General features: G+C 58.4%; 1 protein-coding gene across 2 annotated transcripts; it reads right to left on the minus strand.

Annotated features, from left to right (window-relative positions):
* Positions 1 to 663: 663 nt before the first annotated feature.
* WNT6 (Wnt family member 6) lies at positions 664 to 13,763 on the minus strand. 2 transcript variants are annotated; one of them, XM_033064925.1, is made up of 4 exons: positions 13,644 to 13,763; positions 5,369 to 5,589; positions 2,198 to 2,499; positions 664 to 1,923 (listed from the first exon to the last, which is right to left on the minus strand). In XM_033064925.1, the coding sequence occupies exons 1-4, from the start codon at positions 13,718 to 13,720 to the stop codon at positions 1,462 to 1,464; spliced, it is 1,062 nt and encodes a 353-aa protein (XP_032920816.1). In that variant the 5' UTR covers positions 13,721 to 13,763; the 3' UTR covers positions 664 to 1,461. The 2 variants fall into 2 exon arrangements, with proteins under 2 accessions (XP_032920816.1, XP_032920815.1); XM_033064924.1 differs by lacking the exon at positions 13,644 to 13,763 and having other exon boundaries at positions 5,369 to 5,821.
* Between the last annotated feature and the right edge of the window lie 6,593 nt (positions 13,764 to 20,356).

Raw genomic sequence — 20,356 nt, forward strand, 5'->3', positions numbered from 1 at the left:
CTGCAACTGGCAGATTTAAGAGACTCCCTTCCCAGTGATTGCTAGGCCAAGTTAATGGTTCACCAGCACTCTGCTTCTGGATTTTCCTGCTGGCTGCCTGGCATGAGCAAGGAAGGACCCACTCCAGCATCTCCAGCACCCATGCAGCCTCGCTTGCCTTGCAGTCTGCCCTGTATTGCAAGCTCTGCTTTTACCCTGCCTGCAGTACCCAGCACATGGAGCATTGCCCACCTCAGCTACCTCAGCTTAGAGCTCTCTTGAAAAGGGGAGGACAGAAAAGCCCCCAGTGTCCAGCACTGCTGCCATGTGGAGGGTGGGTACAGGAGCATGGACCTCTCTGCCCAGGCTCTCACCCTGCTGATGTCCCTCTGGGGAGCCTCAGCCCAATGGGGCACTGCCAGCTAAGCAGGCACTACACACACACATTCCACTCTGCAGTTACCTAAACCGCTGTGCTGGGTGACCCTGGAGAAACCAGTTCCTGTAAGCTCCTTGCAGCATGGGAGGGACCCCCTCCGAGATCCCTAGAGCCCCTGGAACAGAGGCTTGGCAGCTTGCCTTGCTGGGCAGCCAGGCAGGCTGCTCCTCACCCTGTGTTTGTCCATGAGGGGCACAGGCTGATCAGGTTATCAAGACATACATGCCTGGCACCCTGCCATCCAGGTGGGGTTGCACGTGGCCCATGGCATGCCAAGTGAATGCCTTGCATGCCACCAAGCCAACAGTGTCAGCGCTGTCCAAGGCTTCTGTGTGCCAGGCTCTGCAGCAGAGGCTGCAGTGACCGTGGCTGAAGTGAAAAGAATACAGGATCCCTTCAAGAAAGTCAGAGCACAACATCACAGTGTAAGGGCAGCTAGATGTACCTCCAGCCTGAGGCATAAATGAAGGCACCGTGGACTGCAAACATCCCAGGTCAGGTGGTGGCAGGACACAGACTGGCACCCAGCAATGACAGCTGTGGATTATGGGAGGAGAGCACACAGGCAATGGAAGCAGCAGAGCAGGGCAGGAGAGTACTCGCCCTCATCCACACTCATCTTCGGGCTCAACAACCAGAGAGAGTAGATAAAAAATGAGCTGGACTCTGCCACAGGTCTCAGCAAGGTCAGAGGCTGGCAGGAGTGTGGCTGATTGGGACTCACAGCTGGGGCAAGACAGCTCTCTGGCTAGTCCCATTCCAGTACGGTGGTCAGCGCTTCTCAGCCCTCCCCAGGAAGCGCTGAGGCATACCAGCTTTAAATAGCTTTATTAGTGGAAGCTCTGTGCCCACAGCTCCCCCCACGGGGCCGTGCGGCTGCCGGGCAGCCCTGTGCTGCCCTCTGGGGAAGCCAGGACTCCCCAGAACACAGAGCTGAGCTCACCCACGCTAACCCTGCCACTAGCTCCACCTGTCTCTGTCCCAGGAGGGCCTTGTGAGCCTGGAGCTGGCCTCCCGAATTGTCCTCGTGTGACCCCAGGCTGTCAGATGCAGAGGCTGAGCTCCTGACGGACGGAGCACTTGCGGCACTGCACCACACAGCACCAGTGGAAGCGGCAAAGGCAGTTCTCCTCCAACACCACTGTCTCGTCCCGGTGCCCTCTTCCGCAGCACAGCAGGTCGCACCCGCTCGTGTCCATGGCTGTGCTGTTGCAGACACGGCCCCTGGTGCCCAGCGAGCCGGTTTTACGGTTAGCCGAGCAGAAATCAGGGGAGTCGGCCGAGTAGATGAGGTCCTGTTTATCGGGAGGCTTGATGTTGTCACCCACAGGGATGAGGGTTTTCCCGTCGTTGCCTCCCATCACCTTGAAGGCCCCATTGAAGCGCTCGAGGAGGCGGTCCCCCACCTCGCGGAAATGGGGCATCTTCCTCCAGCAGGTCCGCAGGGTGCAGGAGCCCGACAGCCCGTGGCATTTGCACTCTGTCCTCATGTAGCTGCGCACCGCCTGGGGAAGAGACAGCGATGCTCAGCCCTCGGTTCCCTCTCTCGCTGCCCAGCTCCCCCAGCCACAACCCTCTTGGTGCTGCCCTGGCCCGGGGAAGGGGCCGGGAATAGAGAGTGGCCCGAGGGGGCTCCAGAGCACCTGCAAAGGATACCCAAAAGATACTGGGTCATATTTCAGCCAGAGCTGGAGCAGGTTCATGGCTTGAGGAGACAGAAGGTGGAGGGCTGGGTAGGGGCACAAGGGGTGCAGGAGACAGGGAGTGCAGGGTCCTTACCAAGCGCCCGGCTTCATTGTTGTGCAGGTCGATAAGAGCTCGGATGTCATTTTTGCCTTTCTTGTTCTTGGCATCCATGAACTGCTGGGATTTCTCGTAGCCAAACTGCACATCATCCCCACAGCCCCCCCACTCCCAGGCGGTGCCCTCTGTGCCTGGCCCCGCTGTGGGCGAGGGGGGGGCCCGGCTCCGTGTCAGCTCACAGCCACACTGCAGCAGCTCGCCCATGCTGCAGGCCTGCGTGATGGCGTGGCTCACCCCAGCCGCCGTGATGGCATACACAAAGGCTGTTTCACGGATATCTGCGGGAGAACGGACAGGGCCGGGATATGGGGTCAGCTCCAGCAAGCAAAGCTCCACCCCCAGCTGACATCCCAGGGGCTCAGTCCCTCCATTCTCCCTCTTCATATGCGGTCGATGGTATTCCCTGGGTGATGCATCCACCCTGGAACAGGCTGCCTGGAGCAGGAGCTGCCTCTTGCAAGCAGATTTGAAGACTGGGACAGTCAGGCCCTGCCAGTGTTCCTCCACTCAGCTCTAGAGAGGCAACAAATCTCCCACCTCCTCTTGCAAGTCTGGGTGCTGCCCCATAGAAAAGAGGGAAGCTCAGAGAGCAGAGTTCCAGGTGACCAGGTGGCACCCACAGCTTCCTCACACAATCCTGCAATATCTGTCCAAGCAGTAAAAATCCCAACCCCAGCTCCAAACTGGCAGCTGGAAACAAACACTGCAAGGGCTACCGAGGGTGCCACTCACCCTCTGCAGGGCGGCAGTGATGAAGCTCTGCTGCCTGCTCTCCCCCACTACCCTCTTTGCCATGGGGAGCTGCCTGCCCCCCTCTCTCTACCGGCACAGCCTCCACCCTGCAGGATTATTTATTATTAGTATTTGCTCCTGTCTCTCTCTGCTCCGGGACACGAATTCCAAGCATCTTTCCCCTGCCCGGACCTGCCGCTCGCAGCCGCAGCCAGCGGGGGATTCTGGCAGCAGGGGTGCGGCGCCCTGCTTGGGGGGCTCCCACGCTCCCCCTGCTCCGTGCCAGCCGAGCTCCTGCCCACCCAAATGCCAGGGCAGGGCTGGCCCAGGGTGGTGGCCTGCAGGGGATTCCTGGGGAGGGAGGGGAAGATGGGTTTTGGGGGGTGTCTCATCCCTCCATCTTCAGTATTCTGACTTGGGGAGGCTGCAGGAAGAGGAATACCAGGGCACCAGTTCCATGAGCAGCTCCTCCAAAAGCCCACGCAGCACCTGCATCCCTCTGGTGTTAGCACACTGGTGCCTTTCTGGCAGTGCCACCGAGGGGGTACCACCCCCTCCCCAGGCCCTCCTGCCCCCACAAGCCACCCGACCACCCGCCTGCTCCCGCCTGGGATTGGCAGAACCCTCAGCAGACAGCCCAAAGCTGGCAGAGGTGCCCATGCCACCCTGCCAGCCAGGCCCTGGGGGGATGCTGCTCCTCTGACAGTTCCTCCAGACACGTGGCTGCCCCTAAGCCGGCCTGCCCTGGCATGCCACACCTGGCACAGGTGGCAGCAAGGGAAGAGAGGACAGCCATGACTGTGCCAGGGAGGCCATGGCCAGGAATGGGAGGTTTGCAGCATCCTAGGATAGAAAAGGATATTGGATGGGAGGTACCCATCTGATGGAGCTGGCAACCCCAAAAATGCTGGGATACTGTATGCAGTACCTGCAGGCTTACAGGGAGGCTGGTGCCTGCTGGCACCTCTGAGGGCTTCTGACACCCATCTTGTTGCTCTGGGGAGCTCCACACCTCCAGCTGGGTTGCTCCATGTCCTCAGAGTGCCAGGGGCTCACAAACACACCTCTATCCCTACAACACTGCTTATCTCTACCACCCCAGCAGTGAGGCTGGACCAGTGTGGTGGCTCCTTCAGCATCCCCATGCTTGATGTGCCTATGCCTCCTCCAACACAAGCTGTTCCTGGGTACCCAGCAGCTCATCTGCCAGTACCTTTCACTCACCACCTGGTCTGGCCCTGCATTCTGACAGCACCCCACTTCCAGCCTAGATCCCTGCCTGGCACAGATCCCACCTGCCTCCCTGCCAGGTTGTGGTGAGAACAGGTGACTCCAGAGGCAGGAGTGTCCCCATGTGCCCTGCCTCTTGACTGAATACACCTCTATGTGTTGGGGGAAACCCACATCTGCAAATTAGCTTTTTCAATGAGCCTATCCCCCTCCCATGGGCCAGTGTCTCCCTTGAGGCTTCAGCTCTGACCCCCACTAGTACCTGCAGTCAGTTGGGTGCTGGGGCCCACCACCCTTTCCAATTCCCCCAGGGATGTCATCTTGACCCCGCTGCATGGCCCATAGACATGCCCACTTTGCCTTTGGCTGGCCATGCACCAACAGATGAGATGGCTGAGGAGACTGGGGTTTGCTCCAGCATCTTCATTTGCCATAGCACAGGGACCAACATGGGAAGAGGGGCAGGTCTAAACTCACCTCCCATTAAGTGATCCTACCAGCCCAAGATGTTTCAAGCATCCCCCCTTGCTTGGAGCACCATCCACTCCTAGCCTCTCGCCCTGAGGAGTGTGGCAGGGCCTTCCCATCCTTTCCACACTCACGGGTGCCCTCTTGTTCCGTCTCTTTTCTGATTTTGATGCAGCTGAGCCCGCCTTGGACTACTGTATGCACTGTCTGAGACCTGCACATACCTTTCTGCCACCCAGCACTGTTCCTCAGGGTGACATGAGGGTGCTCATCCAGGGACAGAGACAGGAGACAAACACTCCTTTCCTCTGCTCCCTGCAAGGTCAGGAGGAGGGATGTGAAGGGCACCCACGGGGTGAGGGGCAGCTCCCAACGGCTGCGCACTGCCTCCCACCCGGGCCCCTTCCCGCAGCACACCCTGGGGTCCCGGGGAAGCAGTAAATCACTGCCAGACGAGGGTGCATTCTTGGGCTTCATGAAGCCCCGCACTGTCTGGGAGCATTGGTAATTGCTTCATTACAACACTGGGAGACATGTCCCGGCAGTAAAACCTCAGCGTGACTGCACCGGGGAGCACTGAGCAACCCCCTACATGCACACACACACACACACAAACAGCTTTGCACGCCAAGACTCTTCTCCAGGAGTCCCAGGGAGGTGCGTGACCAGGCTGGGGTCTTTTTGGGAAATGGGAAGCTGAGGAAGCACTGGCCTTACCCTGCTGCAGGATCTTGCCGAAGTACTTGCTGTGGCTGGTGCAGTTCCAGCGGCGGAAGCGGAATTGGTACTGGCACTCCCGGACGCCCAGCTTGGTGCCCTTGGCCACCTCCTGCACAATCTCTGGCTCCAGCTGGCACAGCTCTGCCTGCTTCCCCGCCAGCCGCTTCGTCTTGCGGCAGATGCTGTTGGGATCCATGACCAGGGGGCTCCCCACTGCCCTGCAGGAGGGGACAGCGAGCAGAGCAAAACCAGCACCCAAGCCCAGGAGAGACCAGGGTGTGGATGGGACATGGCCAGATCTACCCCCAGGGATGGAGCAGGCTGCTGAGTGCCAGCTCCATGCTGAGCCCAGGTGACAAGGGGACAGAGAGACATATGCAGTGGGGGTGACCACAATAGGTGGGTCACCCATGCAATACCTTGCCCTGTCCATCCATTTGGGGAATGGGGGGATCTCCAGCCATGGGACAGGCTATAGGATGATGCTGGCACATACCACTCTACATCCTTGGGGACATCCATGGGGACATCCATGGGGGTGATGGTGGTGTCCCCGACAGGAGATGAAAGAAATATTGTGCCACTCAGTATCTGCTCTTTGGGGCTGGCACTGACCTAACCCAGCCCTGGTATTGCCATGTGACTGATGCCTGATGCAGCTGCCTCTCCCAGAGCTGTGGACACGACAAGGAGCCCAGCCAGCATTCTTGGTGTGTCTCCCCCTCTCCATGGGGGCTTGATGCTTTACCCCGTGGGAGACTAGATGAGTGACCTTGCCTCTGATAAAGCCCCTCGGCTGCTGGCCAGGATCCTGTACTCACCTCCCCAACTCCAGGCACTGACTCCAGGGAATGGAGCTGCAGGCGGGTGCGGGAGTGCAAGGGAGGGATGCAGGTGGCATCGCCAGCTTTGCCAACGCCAGTGAGGGAGGGCAAGTCTTGGCTGGGCCCACGTCAGAGGCAGCTCCTCCTTGCCAGCACAGCTGGAGCGAGTGCCTGACTCCCTGGCCCTGGAGGCAAAGTCTGAGCACAACGCTGTGCTCCCCGGTGTGCCGTCGGCTACAGAAACTGCTGTACTTTCCCCACACATTTCGCCCGGAGTGCCCTCCACGGCACAGCTTGCACAGCTGCACACCTGCCAGCGCCCTGCCTCGTGCTGGCGTGGGCGATGCTGCAGCTCTGCCATGGGCAACTCCGGAGCCATGGGCCACACGAACTTAGCACACCCTAAACTCAGCCCACCCTTGCCTCCAGCGCTGCTCCTGTGGGCTCAGAGCTCATCCTGCTCAACAACATGATTTTCGTGGCCATGGATGCCCACAGAACCTCAGGGCTGAACCCAGCATATCCCAGGATCAGGACATGCCGGATGATTGGGAGACTACATTCCCTGGGATTCCCTGGGGAGCAGTGCTTGGGCGGCCTGTGCTGCCTTCAGCCCCACTCAGTGGAGAGCATCAGCTGCACAGCTTCCAAACCCAGAGCTTTATAGTCTGGCCAAGCCCCAGGGGCTCAAAAATCACAAGCTGAATCTCAGTGTTTAACTGTGTTCTGGGTTTCCTTTTCTCTCTTGTGCAGCTGTGGGGCTGTGTTTGGGACACCAGGCTTCAGTACTCTGCTTACAATCCTGTTGCCAGTGCAAACCCCCTCACAAGCCCCTTGTTTGAAGCTCAAGGCCCTGCCAGGGTCCCCTTGCCTCATGTCAGGCTCCCCAGCTGCCTGAATCTCCTGCCCACCAGACCCCAGCTGGGCTTGGATAGGATGTGCCCTCTCCCACAGCCTGGAAAGGGAGCCTGTATGCTTTGGCTGGAGGTTTAAAGGTTAAACAGCTCAACAGAAAGGCATATAGCCTGGAAAGGGAACTTCCAGCAGGGAAACTGAGGCAAGCCCACATTCCTGCCAGGGAGAACCCATCTCCCTTTGCTCCTGGCAGCTTTCCATTTGCTGCATGATTCACATGGACCTCTGCAAAGGGATGGGGCAGCTAGGCAAGCATCGTGGAGCTTGCCTGGCACAGGTCCTCCATAGATGGGGAAACTGAGGCCCACATGGAAAGTGACCAGAAAATCTGTCCAGTCCCATCCCATGATGACCACACAGGGATCCAAGCCACCACATTGGTCTCCAAACTTGCTGTCCTTTGTGACCACGGGCTCCCGACATCTACAGCAGGATGGCGGAGGTTTGGCTGCCTCCGCCGCTGGAGTGGGGAAGAGGGGGAGCCGGGATGGGACTTTCATTAAGAGATGACTCTTTGTACTCATATAAAAACGATACGCCAGCCCCCCGGGGCCGTCAGATCAAATACTGAACTGTGGCTCACCCCAGCCCGCTGGATCAGGCCGGGAAGAAGAGCTCAGCCCCGCGGGTCTGGGGGGTGATGGGCGGCTCACCGGCTCCACGGGGGTCCCCACCCATGGCCCAGGCAGCAGCAAGACTGGCAGGAGAGCGCAGGAGCTTTCTGTCCATGCCGACGAGGCGTGGGGTGGGCTGCCTAAGTCCAACGCAATATTAATTTCCGCTGGACTCTACTTTCTGGCACAGGGAGGCTGCCGGGAGCCCAAGAGCTGTTTTGCTTTGGAGGGTTCAGAGAGGGGGGGGAAGAATGGGGGGAGACAAGGGCAAGAAAAATGCTGCCAAACTGCTACCACTTTGGCAAGGGCTCCGGCGCAGGGCCCAGATCTGCCTGAGCTTGTCCCGCTCCAAGGCCTCCCGCATCTACAATTAAGGTGCCCCACCTCTGCTGCCGGGCACTCCTCCCCCTGCCCTGGTGAAGGAACAGGGTCGCCAGCCCGGCTCCCCGCAACTTGCCTGGGGCACCCTGGCCCCCTGCTGCCTCCTGCCTGGGAGCTCCCAGCCAGGCTCAGCATCACAGCAGCATCCCTCCCACCTGCCCCTGGTGCCCTTTGCTGGCTGCCAGAACTGCTGCTGGGGGCCTCTGTCTCGCCCCAAAAGCCAGCGGGATGATGAGCCCCACTTTCCAACCTCCCAGCACCCCTGCATAAGGGAAACAACCCCCATTGCTGGAAGGGGAGACTGGGGCACAGAAAAGGGGCTGCAGACCATTGCTCACCTGCTGCTGTCGCCCCTTAGGCTGCCACAGCCACAGCCTGAGCCCAGTCCCGGTGACGCACATCAAACAGGAGTCACTGGGGTTTCTGATGCAACCCCTGTGCTCTGGATGCTGTGCCTGCTGCAACAGAGCCGGGGGTTCCTAGGAGCCATAATCACCATTTTTTTCCAGCTCATCTCTTAGTCATGGAGCTTCCAGTATGTCCCAGTCATTCCTAGCCAAAATCATGGACCAAGGCGCCTGGGCCAAGTCACCATCTTCTCCATGGAGATGATGTGGAGCAGGACTTCTGTGCCCTGCCAGCAGACCATTACGGAGGGGAGCCAGTGGGGTCCTGGTTTGCAAGAAGCCAAGGGAGTGAGGCTGATAGAATTACGAAGTGAGAAAGAGGATAGTCATCTTTCAGAAGTCACACCTTCAGGAAAGCAGTGGTCGGGCCATGCCAACTCCATGTAGGATCTGACAGGCCTGCACCCATTGAGTACTGCTGCCTGGGAACTCCCGAGTGGCAAGGAGATTTTGCTCTAGGGTAGTAAAGCTGTGCCTTGCCTCGCATGCAAATCTCTATCCCAGCCTCTGGAAGCCTTCAGCAGGGCAACATAGGGTACTAGGTTACCTGGGTCATGACTCTGAGCCCACAGATAATTCTGCACCCACCTGGAGAGGTAAGGACTGTGGGATGACTGCCCTGGAGAACTGACCTCCACCCCTGGAGACATAGGTCACCTCACGCCCTACGCTACGATGTCACAGTGAGTGACAGCCTACAAGTCAAACCCAAAGGGAGCCTGTTTCTTTCCAAGCCGTGCAAACAGGGCAAGGGGGACACACAGATGAATTTTCATCCATCCAGCTTTCCTACGGCCCATGCAGGCATGTGGCGGGCACTCAGCCCCTCACCCGGGGCCATGCGTGGGTGCTGCCACTAACCGGGGCAGCTGGGTGTGGGAACAGAGCAGGAGGCCCATGAGGGTGTGGTGAGTAAGCAGCAAGTCACTGCCCTGGGGGGCACAGCCAGGGCTTGGCTGCCGAGCAGCACCCGGGGCACTGAGGGAGCAGGAAATGCCATGGGTTGGGAAGAGAAGGGGGACCCCATTCCTTGCCCTCCTCCTTACACCTCCTTGGCAAGGATGGCATGCAAACAGCTGGGAAGCTGCCTAAAGGAAAGAGGCTTTGGCATGACATTGCATCAACCCGCGGACCTGCTAGGTGCAGGGTCATGCTGAGGCCAGGCTGTCGTGAGCAAGAGCTGCCCAAACTTGTGCTGCAGGTACTGGGGGGATGGAGGGAGCATGCACCTGCAGAGGTGGTCATCCTAAAGCCATGTCCAAACCCTGGAAGGACTGGGATAAGAAGAAAGAAGTCCACCCACTCGTAGTCGCTGTGCCCTTCTCCTGGGTGCTGACAGAGGCTGTAGCTGAGGTGGATGGGGGCTTGGCTATTTCTTGCCCAAATGTGGGCACCACGTGTTGTGGGAGGACCCTGCAAAGCCTGAGCAGATGTCAGGGTGTGCCTAGTACCCTCCTGCACAAGGGGTGTTCGAAGCAGTCATGGTTTTGATGCAAAGCCCAGACAAACCCTCCAGCTGAGGGCATGTGTAGGGCATGGCCAGGGAACCTGGGTGTCACCATGGAAGAGTGGTTGTGACCAGGAGCGGGAACAAGGGATGGCATTGGGGAAGGTTCAGCTGCCTTTGTGGGAGAAAACATGTAGCCCAATGCTGGAGTCAGTAGTTATCTCAAAGGGTGCAAGAGAAACGTTGTCTCTCTGTAAAACCCAGCAAGTCAGGAGCTGCCCCAGCAAGGGCACAGGGAGATGGCACCAGGCAGGGGTTCTCCCACTGGGAGATTAATTTCTGCCCATATGGTGTTGCTCCAGGGGCACCTGGTGCTGGGGAGGGCTGGGCAGCCCAGTCTATAGGGCGCCGTGGGGTAGAAACCGCGGGTCAGCAAGCCCAGAGGGTGACTCACAAGGCTCACCCCAAGGCATGAAGGCAGGGGTGCCTGCCCTCCAGCCCAGCAGCCTGCCCTTACAGGCTCTAGCCTTGCAGTGTGGGTGTTGGTCAGAGCAGTGAAAGAGAAGAAGAGACCACTGTTGCATGAAACCACCCAGGGTGTGTGTCTGGAGGGACATAGGACTGGGTAGCAAGGGTACAGTCACAGGAGCTGGTGGGAGAGGTCCTCCCTGAGCACCTGTGATGAAGTCCCATGAAAATCTGGAGGTGCATTGCCCTTGTGCATGGATGGAAAGGGGATGAAGGGCAGGTGTCCATCCCTCTGGGCCCCCTCAGACCCACAGCTGGAGCAGAGCACATTTCAGCTGGGATAATTTTCTCCCTTGCTTTCTCTTCTATCTTCCAGCTGCCCATGGAGAGCCAACAGGCACCAGGGAAGCTGGCTTTGCTTGCCCCATCCCCAGAGTGCTTCTGTTCCTGCAAACACAGCCCAGCTGCAAACCGGCTTGGCTGAAATGCTGCCCTGAACCTGCCTGGGGCTCCTCAGGCACTAAGTTTGCCTGCTCTGTATCTCTGCAGCCTCTGGGCCAGCCCAGGAGCCCCAGGCAGTTCCTACCTGTCCTGGTCAGGGAGAAATCGCTGTTGCACAAGGAGCTGAGCAAGAAATGTGCAAAGAATAGGGGAGGAGGAAGAAAGAGAATGTACAGTGTTGGTGGGAGCAAGGAGAGCCTACTCCCTGCAGCTTGGCACTAATCAAGGTGCCAGCAGCACGTGAGTGTCTTCCATTGGCACTAACCACAGCCTGCTCCCTTTTGCCATGGAAAGGTCTGTGTCTTCAGTGAGCTCTCTGGGGACATCCTAACACAGTGAGGATGCTCTTTCTCAGGCTATGATGTCACTAGCAGGATGTCAGTGCTTGTACATCATACCTGAATTCTCTTCCATAGATGCAACCATCTGCCAGGATCCCAATGGGCACAGTTACCACCTGTGAGTGGCCAGGCCTGGCTGCTTGCCTGGGCAAGGACTGTGCCTCTTGAGATCTCGCCCAGCTGCAGCCCACTGCACCACTCTCACAAATTAGGTCCTCAATGGGGTCAAAAGTTGGCTTAAACAGATAATCTCTATATCCCCCACCACCACACGGATAATGTGCTCAGGGTGGGATGGGGAAGCTGTAAAGACATTTCTTTCTTGGCCAGGGGAAAATGGCCCCTTGGCTAAGCACTCACAAGTGCCCAGTATGCACACACTTTGGTGTGCCCCAAAGTCCCTATGCATTAGTGACAGTAAGGAACAGCTCTATTAATGTCACCTGGAGCTTCTAGGAACTCTGGCACAACACACAGTTACTCCCAAGAACCCCTCCCCACCAATAGCAAAACCCACAGACACCAGTGCTACCGAGACCTGGGAGAGGGGACCAGTACCAGGAGCAGGCATGTGGGAGGATGCCTGTCATAAATGCACAGATTCCTCTGCCCTGCACAGGCAGGGCTCCCTGAGATGATCTCAGCCAGGGGCCAAAACACCAAACTCCGAGAGAAGCAGTTCATTAATTACCCAGCTGCTCCTATGCCCTGTCCCAGGAAGCCTGGCACATCTATTTGGTGGTGCTGGTGGCCTCGTACACCCACCACCTCTTCCCAGCTCACTGGCTCCAGAGTGAAGTAGAGTGTGAGCTGGTGATCCTCCTGAAGCCACTCCACTGCTCAGTGCATTCGCCCTGCATCAGGCAACTGAGTTATTATTCTTAAAATAAAGGTTCCCTTTCTTCTTCTTTTTCAAAAGAAGAAAAAACAAGTTTGACCCCTTGCCCTCCTCTGCCAAATCCTGCTAATCTCCCGAAGTCACTGCTGCCTGTGCACACATGGCACCAGCAGGACCCAGACTCCATGGTGAGATGCAGTTCTGAGCACCTGGGCAAGGGGCACCAGTACCCCAGCACCCTTCCCTTGTTGATGTTGTCTGTCTGTCCCTGAAATGAAGGCAAAATGAGCTTCTGCTTCACCTCTACCTGCTCCAGTCATGGTCAGATGTCCTCAAAGCTGGAGCACAGGGCATGAACCTGGAGACATTTAGGAGGATGGGGCAGAGAAAGCATGGACTGCTGAAGGGACAGCTCTGTGCGTGTCTGAGAGTTAGCCAGGGAAAAACAGCAAGTCTCAGGCAGCAGGAGGGCATATGCCCTGCAATGGCACAGCTATCCTGAGGTAGGTGGCAGGCAGCATGGAGACCCTCCACTAGCACCCTGCCTCGGCCAGGGCTTGCCCTACCTTGCTCTCCCCTCTTCTAGCAAAAATCCAAGGCAAGTCTCTCAGACCCATGTTAAACCCTTGCCTGGCAATAAGCACAGCGCTTGGGCTCCAGGGACAAACTCTCAGCTGATGTACAAGTGGCTGTAACAGCACCATTTATACTCACAAAGGCCCCCACTGCAGCCCTGGAGCCAGGGTTTGCAAAGGGAATGGAGATGTGGAATAAATCACTGGTGGGCAGGCAGGAGACTGTGAGGGGAAAGGCTTACGGAAAGCTTTATTTTAGGGGTCAAAAGAGTGTGACAATGTGGAGACGAATAGCCTCAGATAATGAATGATAGCCCGGACAGCACGCCGGGGAGCTGGAATCTAGGCACTTAAAACCGGATAAAGACAGGCTGGGTGAAATTCTTAATAGATTTAAATAGTTCATGTTTCGACAGATACCTGGGCTTTCCAAGGCTGGGTCCCAGTTCTGTGTCTGTAATGAATCCCCCACCCCCTCTGGTATCCTGCAAGGCACCGTCTCTGCCTTTGATGAGGGCACCATTACAAATAGGGGTTTTGTCCCTGCTGTGTCCGGGCCACCATTCAGGGGGGACACTGTAGGGACCCTAAGGCTTTTAATTAAATTTGACTTATTGGAGGGGTCTGGAAGCCACTAAGCCCCCTTGCCAATCCCTCAGTCATACAAGCCTCCCAGGCTGTGGGCTGGGGGGTGTGGGGAGGCAAAGTGCAACTCTCACCACAGGACCTGTGTGCCCTGTACTCCTGGGATCCCCCAGCCTGCTTACTCCAACACACTTGTGTGCCCAAATTCTGACAGTATGTGGGTGCCCCAGTCTGGATCAGAACAGCCAGTGAGCAGCAATTCCCACCCAAGTGGTGCCTGGGTGTAGGGGACTCTGTTGTCCCCCAGCTGGGGGGGACTACCCTCGGAGATCGAGATACCCTGTGCGCCCTCCACCCCCCGGGATGCCCTACTCACCACCAGAGCCCGATGATGTTAGCGGGGCAGAGGAGGATGAAGAAGAGCCCCAGCTGGGTCCGGGAGGAAGGCAGCATCCTGCCAGGACTGAGGAAAGCGTCGAACTCGCTCCACGGCACTCTCCGGGAGCCGGGCACCCCCGAGGTCCGGCCGGGGCCCCAGCGGGTGGGTGCCCGCTGTGTCCCTCCGCCGGGCCGGGCCGGGCAGGCAGCGCGGCCGGCGGAGCCGTCCGGGCCGGGCTGGGCTGGGCTGGGCTGGGCAGGCACCTCCGGGCGGCTGGAGCGCGGCGCGGAGGCTGCTCCGGAGAAGGAGGAGGAGGAGGGACGGGGCTGCGAAAGCATCTGCTCCGACAGGGAAACCGGAGCCCGGGGGGACGGACAGGGCGGGCCGGGCGGGGGGACTCCCGGGTGCCAGGCTCCGTTCCCAGCGCAGAGCCACGGACACGGTGTGGGCACGGGCACCCTCCGGTAGGAGACGGTGGCCGCAGCCTGTCCGGCCCCGCGTCCCGCCGCCGCGTTTGAATGTGCAGCCCTTTTTGCGGATCTGGCTGGCACAGCCCTGCCTCCGAAGCCCCGGGACCTGCTGCGGACCTGCTTGGCACGGACCTGCCTGGCACAGTCCTGCCCGGCTCCACTCGGGGTCCTGCCGCAACCCTGTCAAACCCGACCTGGCCTCGAGGTGTCCCCGGCACCTTCCTGTCACACTCTTGCCAAATCCTGACATGCCTGGTATGGCCTTGCCCAAACCTGGGGTCCCCGTATTGCCCCCAGAACAGCCGTGCCTGGCCGCTGTCCCTGGACTGGGCTCGCCTGGCACAACCCTGACTCCATGACCCTGCCTGTCTTCAGTCTGTCCCACCTGGGAAAGCTGGAGGAGTGACCTCCTCACAAGCATCTCCCAACACTTAGCTCCAACACTCTGGAGAGATGCACCGGGATAGAGGGACATGCAGGAGTATGATCAAGCCAGCTCCGGGAGCAAGGAGACAAGGAGAAGAGTACAGTGATGGACATCTTGTTTATGGTGATTTCATTCCAGGTGCAGCCAGGACCCAGAAAGGAGACAGTCCCCAGCACCAGATCATAACAGGAGGAGCAGCAGGAGTAGCTTGGGGCAGGAGGAAGCTGACATGCCCAGAAGGTAGCAGGGGGCCACACAAGGGCTGGGCAGCTGGTGACAGGAGGAGCCCATAGCTTGCCACACCAATTCTCTTCAGAGGAGCCTCAGGAATGGTTTTCCAGTGATCAGTCCAGTGCTCTGCATCTCTGATTCCTCTTGTACCAGTCATGGCTCCCAGCAGAGGCTGGGTATGCAGCTCCCAGCCCTGCAGCATCTGGGCCACAGTTCCTGGGACTGGGGGAAGTCTCATCTGATCTCAGCACCCACCTCCACTGAGAAACCAGCCAGCCCACTGTGTTACCCCAAGGGAAAAGGAGGCACCTTCCACCCGTGATGGGCAAAGCAGAGCACCCTTGCTGCTGGTGAGATCACCCCTCCCTCCAGCAGACATTTGTGCTCCATCCCCCTTCATGGCCTCCCATACCCTGCCCATCTCAAGCCCCTGACTTGCCCATCACTGTTCCCCTTGCCTTGATCACCAGCAGTTTCACCCCTTCACATGGGCATGTCTGCTCCCTGCTAACAGCATTTGGTGGTGAATGACTCAGGCTTTATCTGCAGCTTGGCACAACTCTCTCCCTCCTGGGCACAGGAGGTAAGAGACTCCCACCACATCTGGAGGTTTCACACCTGCTCCTTCTCTGCCCTCCCACACGGGAAATGGGCTCCTGGTCTGCACCCTTGGCATGGTGACTAGGACTGAGCTGCCCTGGCCACAGCATGAGGATACAGGGACACGGGGACCTTCCCTGAGCTGGGCACTGCATCTGGGCTGCTGCACTATGCCCTGTCCCTGTTCCCTTTTGCCTTCACCCACAGCCTCCATCCTAGCTGTCCTACAGGACCCCACCACCTCTAGTCTAGGGGGATAGTCCACAACGAGTAGCTCGTGGCGGGGGGACATCCCTGCTGAGGCTGGGCGAGGCTGACACTGTACCCAGGGGCCCAGCCCCTGAAGGCAGAGCTCACTGCAACTCACGACTCATCTGCCGGCGTGTTGAAAGTGCCTGTTGTCCCTCCGCCCCTAGCGCCTGGCCTCCTCGCAAAGGCAGCGCGGGGCAGGTGAGAAGCCTTTATCTGATTTCCTAAGGGCAGAAAAATCCCTTTGATTTTGCCCCGAAGAGGGGAGCGAGAGGGGGGGGTGCCGTCTCGGCGAGCAGGTGCGGCTGGTGCTCAGAAACTCGCCTTATCATGTCAGCTCTGCGTGAGGCTGGAGGGGGCCGGGGGGGCTGTGATGTCCTCAGCACACATGGGAACTGGCCCCATTGCCTGGGTCCTATGGCAAAGCCCCTTAGAGAGGCTGGTGAGGCAGAGTGGACAAAGGTGGACTCCTTGCCTTGTGTCTGGATCAGAGGAGCTGGGATGGGGTGTATGCCAGGAGTTTGCCCCTATTTTGCAGCTTTTCCAACAGTTGCATAAAAAGGCTTTTTTAGCAAGGGGAAACTGAGGCACAGAGATGCTGAGACCTGCTGAAGCAGATGGGGAGTGGTTGCCTACTCACTCAGCCCCAGTAGTTTTCTTGCTGCCTCCCCTTCTTCAACAAGACCCAAAGGCACACCTACTTCAGGGGACAAGGTGACAGTGGTCATACTAATCCAGGGTGACAGGGATGCCACTGCTGCTCTGAAGCAGCCTCCACCATCGCAGCTGCTCCTTTGTCTCTGCCTTTCCTCGCCTCTCGCAGCTCACTCCCCCCGCCCCCCCCGGCTTTTGTGTTATTACAAATTATAAAACAATTTTTTCCTGCCGTCCCGCATTCTTCTGCCTCCTGCAAGAATTTTAATGTATTTATTTTTGCTATCAGGGGAAAGCGCCGTGTTCCTCGGCCACCCCCAGGCAGCCCCGGCCCCGCTTGGCCACTGATGGAAATTAATGATGGAGGATGCAGGGGGAGAGCAGACACCCCTGCACCCCTGCAACTGAAAGGTGGGGGGACGGGTGCCCCCCAACCAGCCATGTTTTTCCCAGTGGCAAGGTCTGCAGAGGACAGAGAACTCAGCTGTGGTAGGGGTGATGGGACAGAGGGGCAGGACCCCAGGAGAAGCTGTTGGTTCTGGGCTGGGGAGGGGACAGTTATTGGGTGGCTGGGCAGGGCCAAGAGGTGCTTTGAGGTCCACTTTTGAGGGTTCTGTGTTGGAGAATCATCCCCATATAGCAGCATGACTTTGAAGTCCTCTTGAGGAAGAGAAGACTTCCCCAAGACTCCAGCTCACTCTGCCCCTGCATCCCCAGTGATCCCCAGCCTGTGTGTGAGACAAAGCATCCCCTGAGTGGCCCATCCTGCACCCCTCACTGAACTCCCTCTGCCTCTAGGCTGGTGCCCTGGTACTGTGCTGAGCTCTGTCTCTCCCTCCCAGCCATGCAGCCCCAAGGGCATGGATGGTGTGCCCTGCTCCAACAGCCCTCCTACCCCACAGCCACAAGGTTGGAGGGGGCTCTGGCTGCTGGGAGGGAGCGGACAGGGGAGGAAGTAATGGGCCTTTCCCGCTGTGGGGAAAGCGTGGCGATTTCCAACCCAAACACCCCGGCGCTCAGCGGCCGCATACTTTCCCAGCGTCCCTCCCCTCCTTTATTCCTGAGGACATTGGCAATCAAACCCACGTTGGCCTCATCTCCTGCTCCTGCAGTGAGGTCATCGAGCTGTGTTTGTGACATCCCGGCATTTCCATGGCAGCGCACTGTGATGTCATAAGCCCAGGTTGCGACCTCACGGCAGGAGGAGAATGATCTTATTAAAACAACATGGTCCCCATCCATGGCTGCTCACAGCCGGGGCACTCCAGTGAAGGGTAACAGCCAGCAGACAAGCCTGTGGCAATCAGGGGGATGATGAGGTTGGTGCCCCCCCTGGGGTTATGTCACCAGTGGGAGATGGTGATGACACAGGGCATGATCCAGTGCTCAAAGTGGAGGGTGGCCCCCAGGGCTGAGCTCTGATGCAAACACACAAGCCCCATGGTGCTGAAGTGACAGTGAATTTGGGGACAGCCACGCTAGAACTTACTCCTCAGGGTCCCCCAGGCCTGGCCACAGTGCTGCCCACCTCTGGGACCAAGCGTCTGGAGCCTTATCGGGGTGCAGAGCCCTTTCATGTCAGGCTGGCGGGCAGCAAGCGGAGCCGATGAGGACCTGTCCCCAGATCAGAGCTACCCGGTGCTGACAGCGACTGTGGGGCCCATTCTTAAATTAGACAAGTCCCCCTCCCCCTGGACAGCACTCTTGGCCCTGCCCCATGGCTGGACACAGCCTGGGACATCACGGCCCACAGCACTTTGTGTGGCCAGCACGACCCACATGCACATGTGCACACACATGTCAGCAGACACCATACCCTCAGGGAGGGCTGGTCCTCCTTGGACACTGACAGGCGGGAGATGGATGGAGGGGTGAATGGGAGGATGGACAGACAGATGGGTGGGTAGCTCTCTGGATGGACAAGTAGGTGTGGGGCTGGGTGGGAAGAGTAATGTATGCATTTGTCGATGGATGGATGGATGGATGAGCATACAGACAGCTCAGCAGATGGATAGAGAGATGGCTGTGAGAAAGCTGCTTGCAAGTGTGGATGGATGGATGGATGGATGGATGGATGGATGGATGGATGGATGGATGGACAGGAGAAAGGATGGCCCTAGGAGCACTCTTTACTGAGCCCGTGTAGCTCTGGACATTGTTGCTCTTTCCAAACAACCTAAGTTTCAGCATAGCATCTGTCTTGGGAGAGAAGGGAACATCCATGTCCCAAGGGAAGAAAATTAGCCTTTCTTTCTGCACAACAATTTGAGGGCCTGACCTTGTGTTGCTGCAGCAGTGCATCCTCACTGCTAGCACAGAATCCACTCTCCACTGCCCAAGGGGGAAACTGAGGCCAAGGAGACTGGCTTCCAGAGCAACAAAGCTGAAACCACCCCTCTTCAGGGAGGCATGGCTCTGTGGCTAGTCCCACTCATTCCAGCTCCCCACACGTCCATCTGTCCATCCATGGGAAGGACACGCATATCTAGGCTGCAAGCAGTGCTGCTGTCCTTGGGCCCCCGCGGGCTGTAAACATGATGTCATGTGGCAGCATACACAGCCTGCTCTGTGCACGGGTCCCCGAATGGGCTTCACAAGTTCTGCGTGGGAGGCATCGACCATGGCCCACAGCCAAGGGAACTGCAGTCAGAAGATAAAATCAGGTTTGCTTTAGGCTGGAGCAAACAGCCTTTTGCAGGAGGAGTAAGGGACAGGGAGAGCAGATGGAAAGAGGAGACACCTCCCTGCTTTGGAGAATTTGGCAGGGAGCAGAGGTGATGTGGGAAACTCCAGGAAAGCCCAGCACTGGTCTTGTGGGTCTCAGGTCAGCTCCCTTTGCTCCTACTTGACTTAGAATAACTCCATAGGCACTTGAAGTCACTAATCAGCCAGGACCACTTGAGAGCAGCCTGGGGCTGCCTCCCGTCTCCTGTGATAACAGCATGCCAAGCCCCGGGCTCTCTCCGGCATCCCACTCTCACGTCCTCGGGGAAAGGTCCTGGCCCACCAGGGTCCCATGGGGCACAAAGCAGGGGGAGCCTGGATCAGAGCCTTCTGCCAGGGGCTGAGCACTCCATGGCGGTCGTGGGGGACACACCATCATGCTGGTTGATTTTCCTCTTGTTTCAAAAGCTCTGTGCTGTCCCCAAGCCCTTGCCCAGGTCTGAGGGGTCAGACAGAGGGAAATGAGGGGAAGGGGACCTTGGGAGAGGGCCAAGAGGGTCCCACTTGAACTCTCTGTGGCAGAGAAGAGCAGCTGTCTCCAGACCTGGGATCTGTCCACATCATTCTTGATCCATGTCCCCCTTTGCAGCCCCACTGGCCCCAGCATGGCTTATGACTCAGGCAGTGACAGTGTGGTAACACACAGTTGACATAACAGGCTATCTCCAGTTCAGCTTTGAGCTGTTTGTAGTCCTCAGGACCCAGGATCAGCCTTCTCACAGCCTGGGCTTTCCTGGGGATGAGTCAAGGGATGCCCTCCCCTGGGACACCCCACTTCCTCCCCCCCATCTGTGGGAGAGCAATTCAGGGTCAGTGAGTGTAGCTCTGGGAAAGATTTCCAGCTTTTGGGTGACACTGCACAAGTCACATAAAGAAGCTGTCCCTCCCTCTGAGGAAGACCAGCAGCCAGGACCCTCCATAAGCAGTGTGTGGTGGATGGTTGAGGGACAGAGAGGCAGGGGGTCCCACAGTGCCTGTATCTGCACCCACAGCTCCCTCCAGTGAGGGGAGGTCGGACCTGACATGGGTCTGTGGGATGAGTAGAGTCACAGCATCCCTGGGGCAAAGCGACACACAGGATGTGATCTGCCACCCCCAGCTCCACATCCCCATGGCCAAAGACAGCATTTGCTCTCCCGCCTCTGCTGCATTTGTCGCCAAGCTGGGCTGGCCCCGCACTGTGGGACCTCCCGGGAGCTGGCCGTGTCCCCGGCTCCGGCCGGGGATGTGTCACGGCCCTGTTCCCTTCGGAAGTCCCCGCCAGGCGACTCTGAAAGGGGCTGATTCACCCATCCCTCCCGGCGCCCTTCCAGCACGGCCTCCCCCACAGCCCGGGCAGCGGCCCCGGCGGAGCC

The sequence above is a fragment of the Catharus ustulatus genome, chromosome 7, assembly GCF_009819885.2.
Source record: "Catharus ustulatus isolate bCatUst1 chromosome 7, bCatUst1.pri.v2, whole genome shotgun sequence".
NCBI lineage: Eukaryota > Metazoa > Chordata > Aves > Passeriformes > Turdidae > Catharus > Catharus ustulatus.

Coding starts and splice junctions, on each gene's coding strand:
- WNT6 (XM_033064924.1), bottom strand. CDS start 5,804: ATGGACAGGGCAAGGTATTGCATGGGTGACCCACCTATTGTGGTCACC. Junction 2,500..5,368: donor CGGCAAGATCCTGCAGCAGG/GTAAGGCCAGTG, acceptor GTTCTCCCGCAG/ATATCCGTGAAACAGCCTTT. Junction 1,924..2,197: donor ACAATGAAGCCGGGCGCTTG/GTAAGGACCCTG, acceptor TCTCTTCCCCAG/GCGGTGCGCAGCTACATGAG.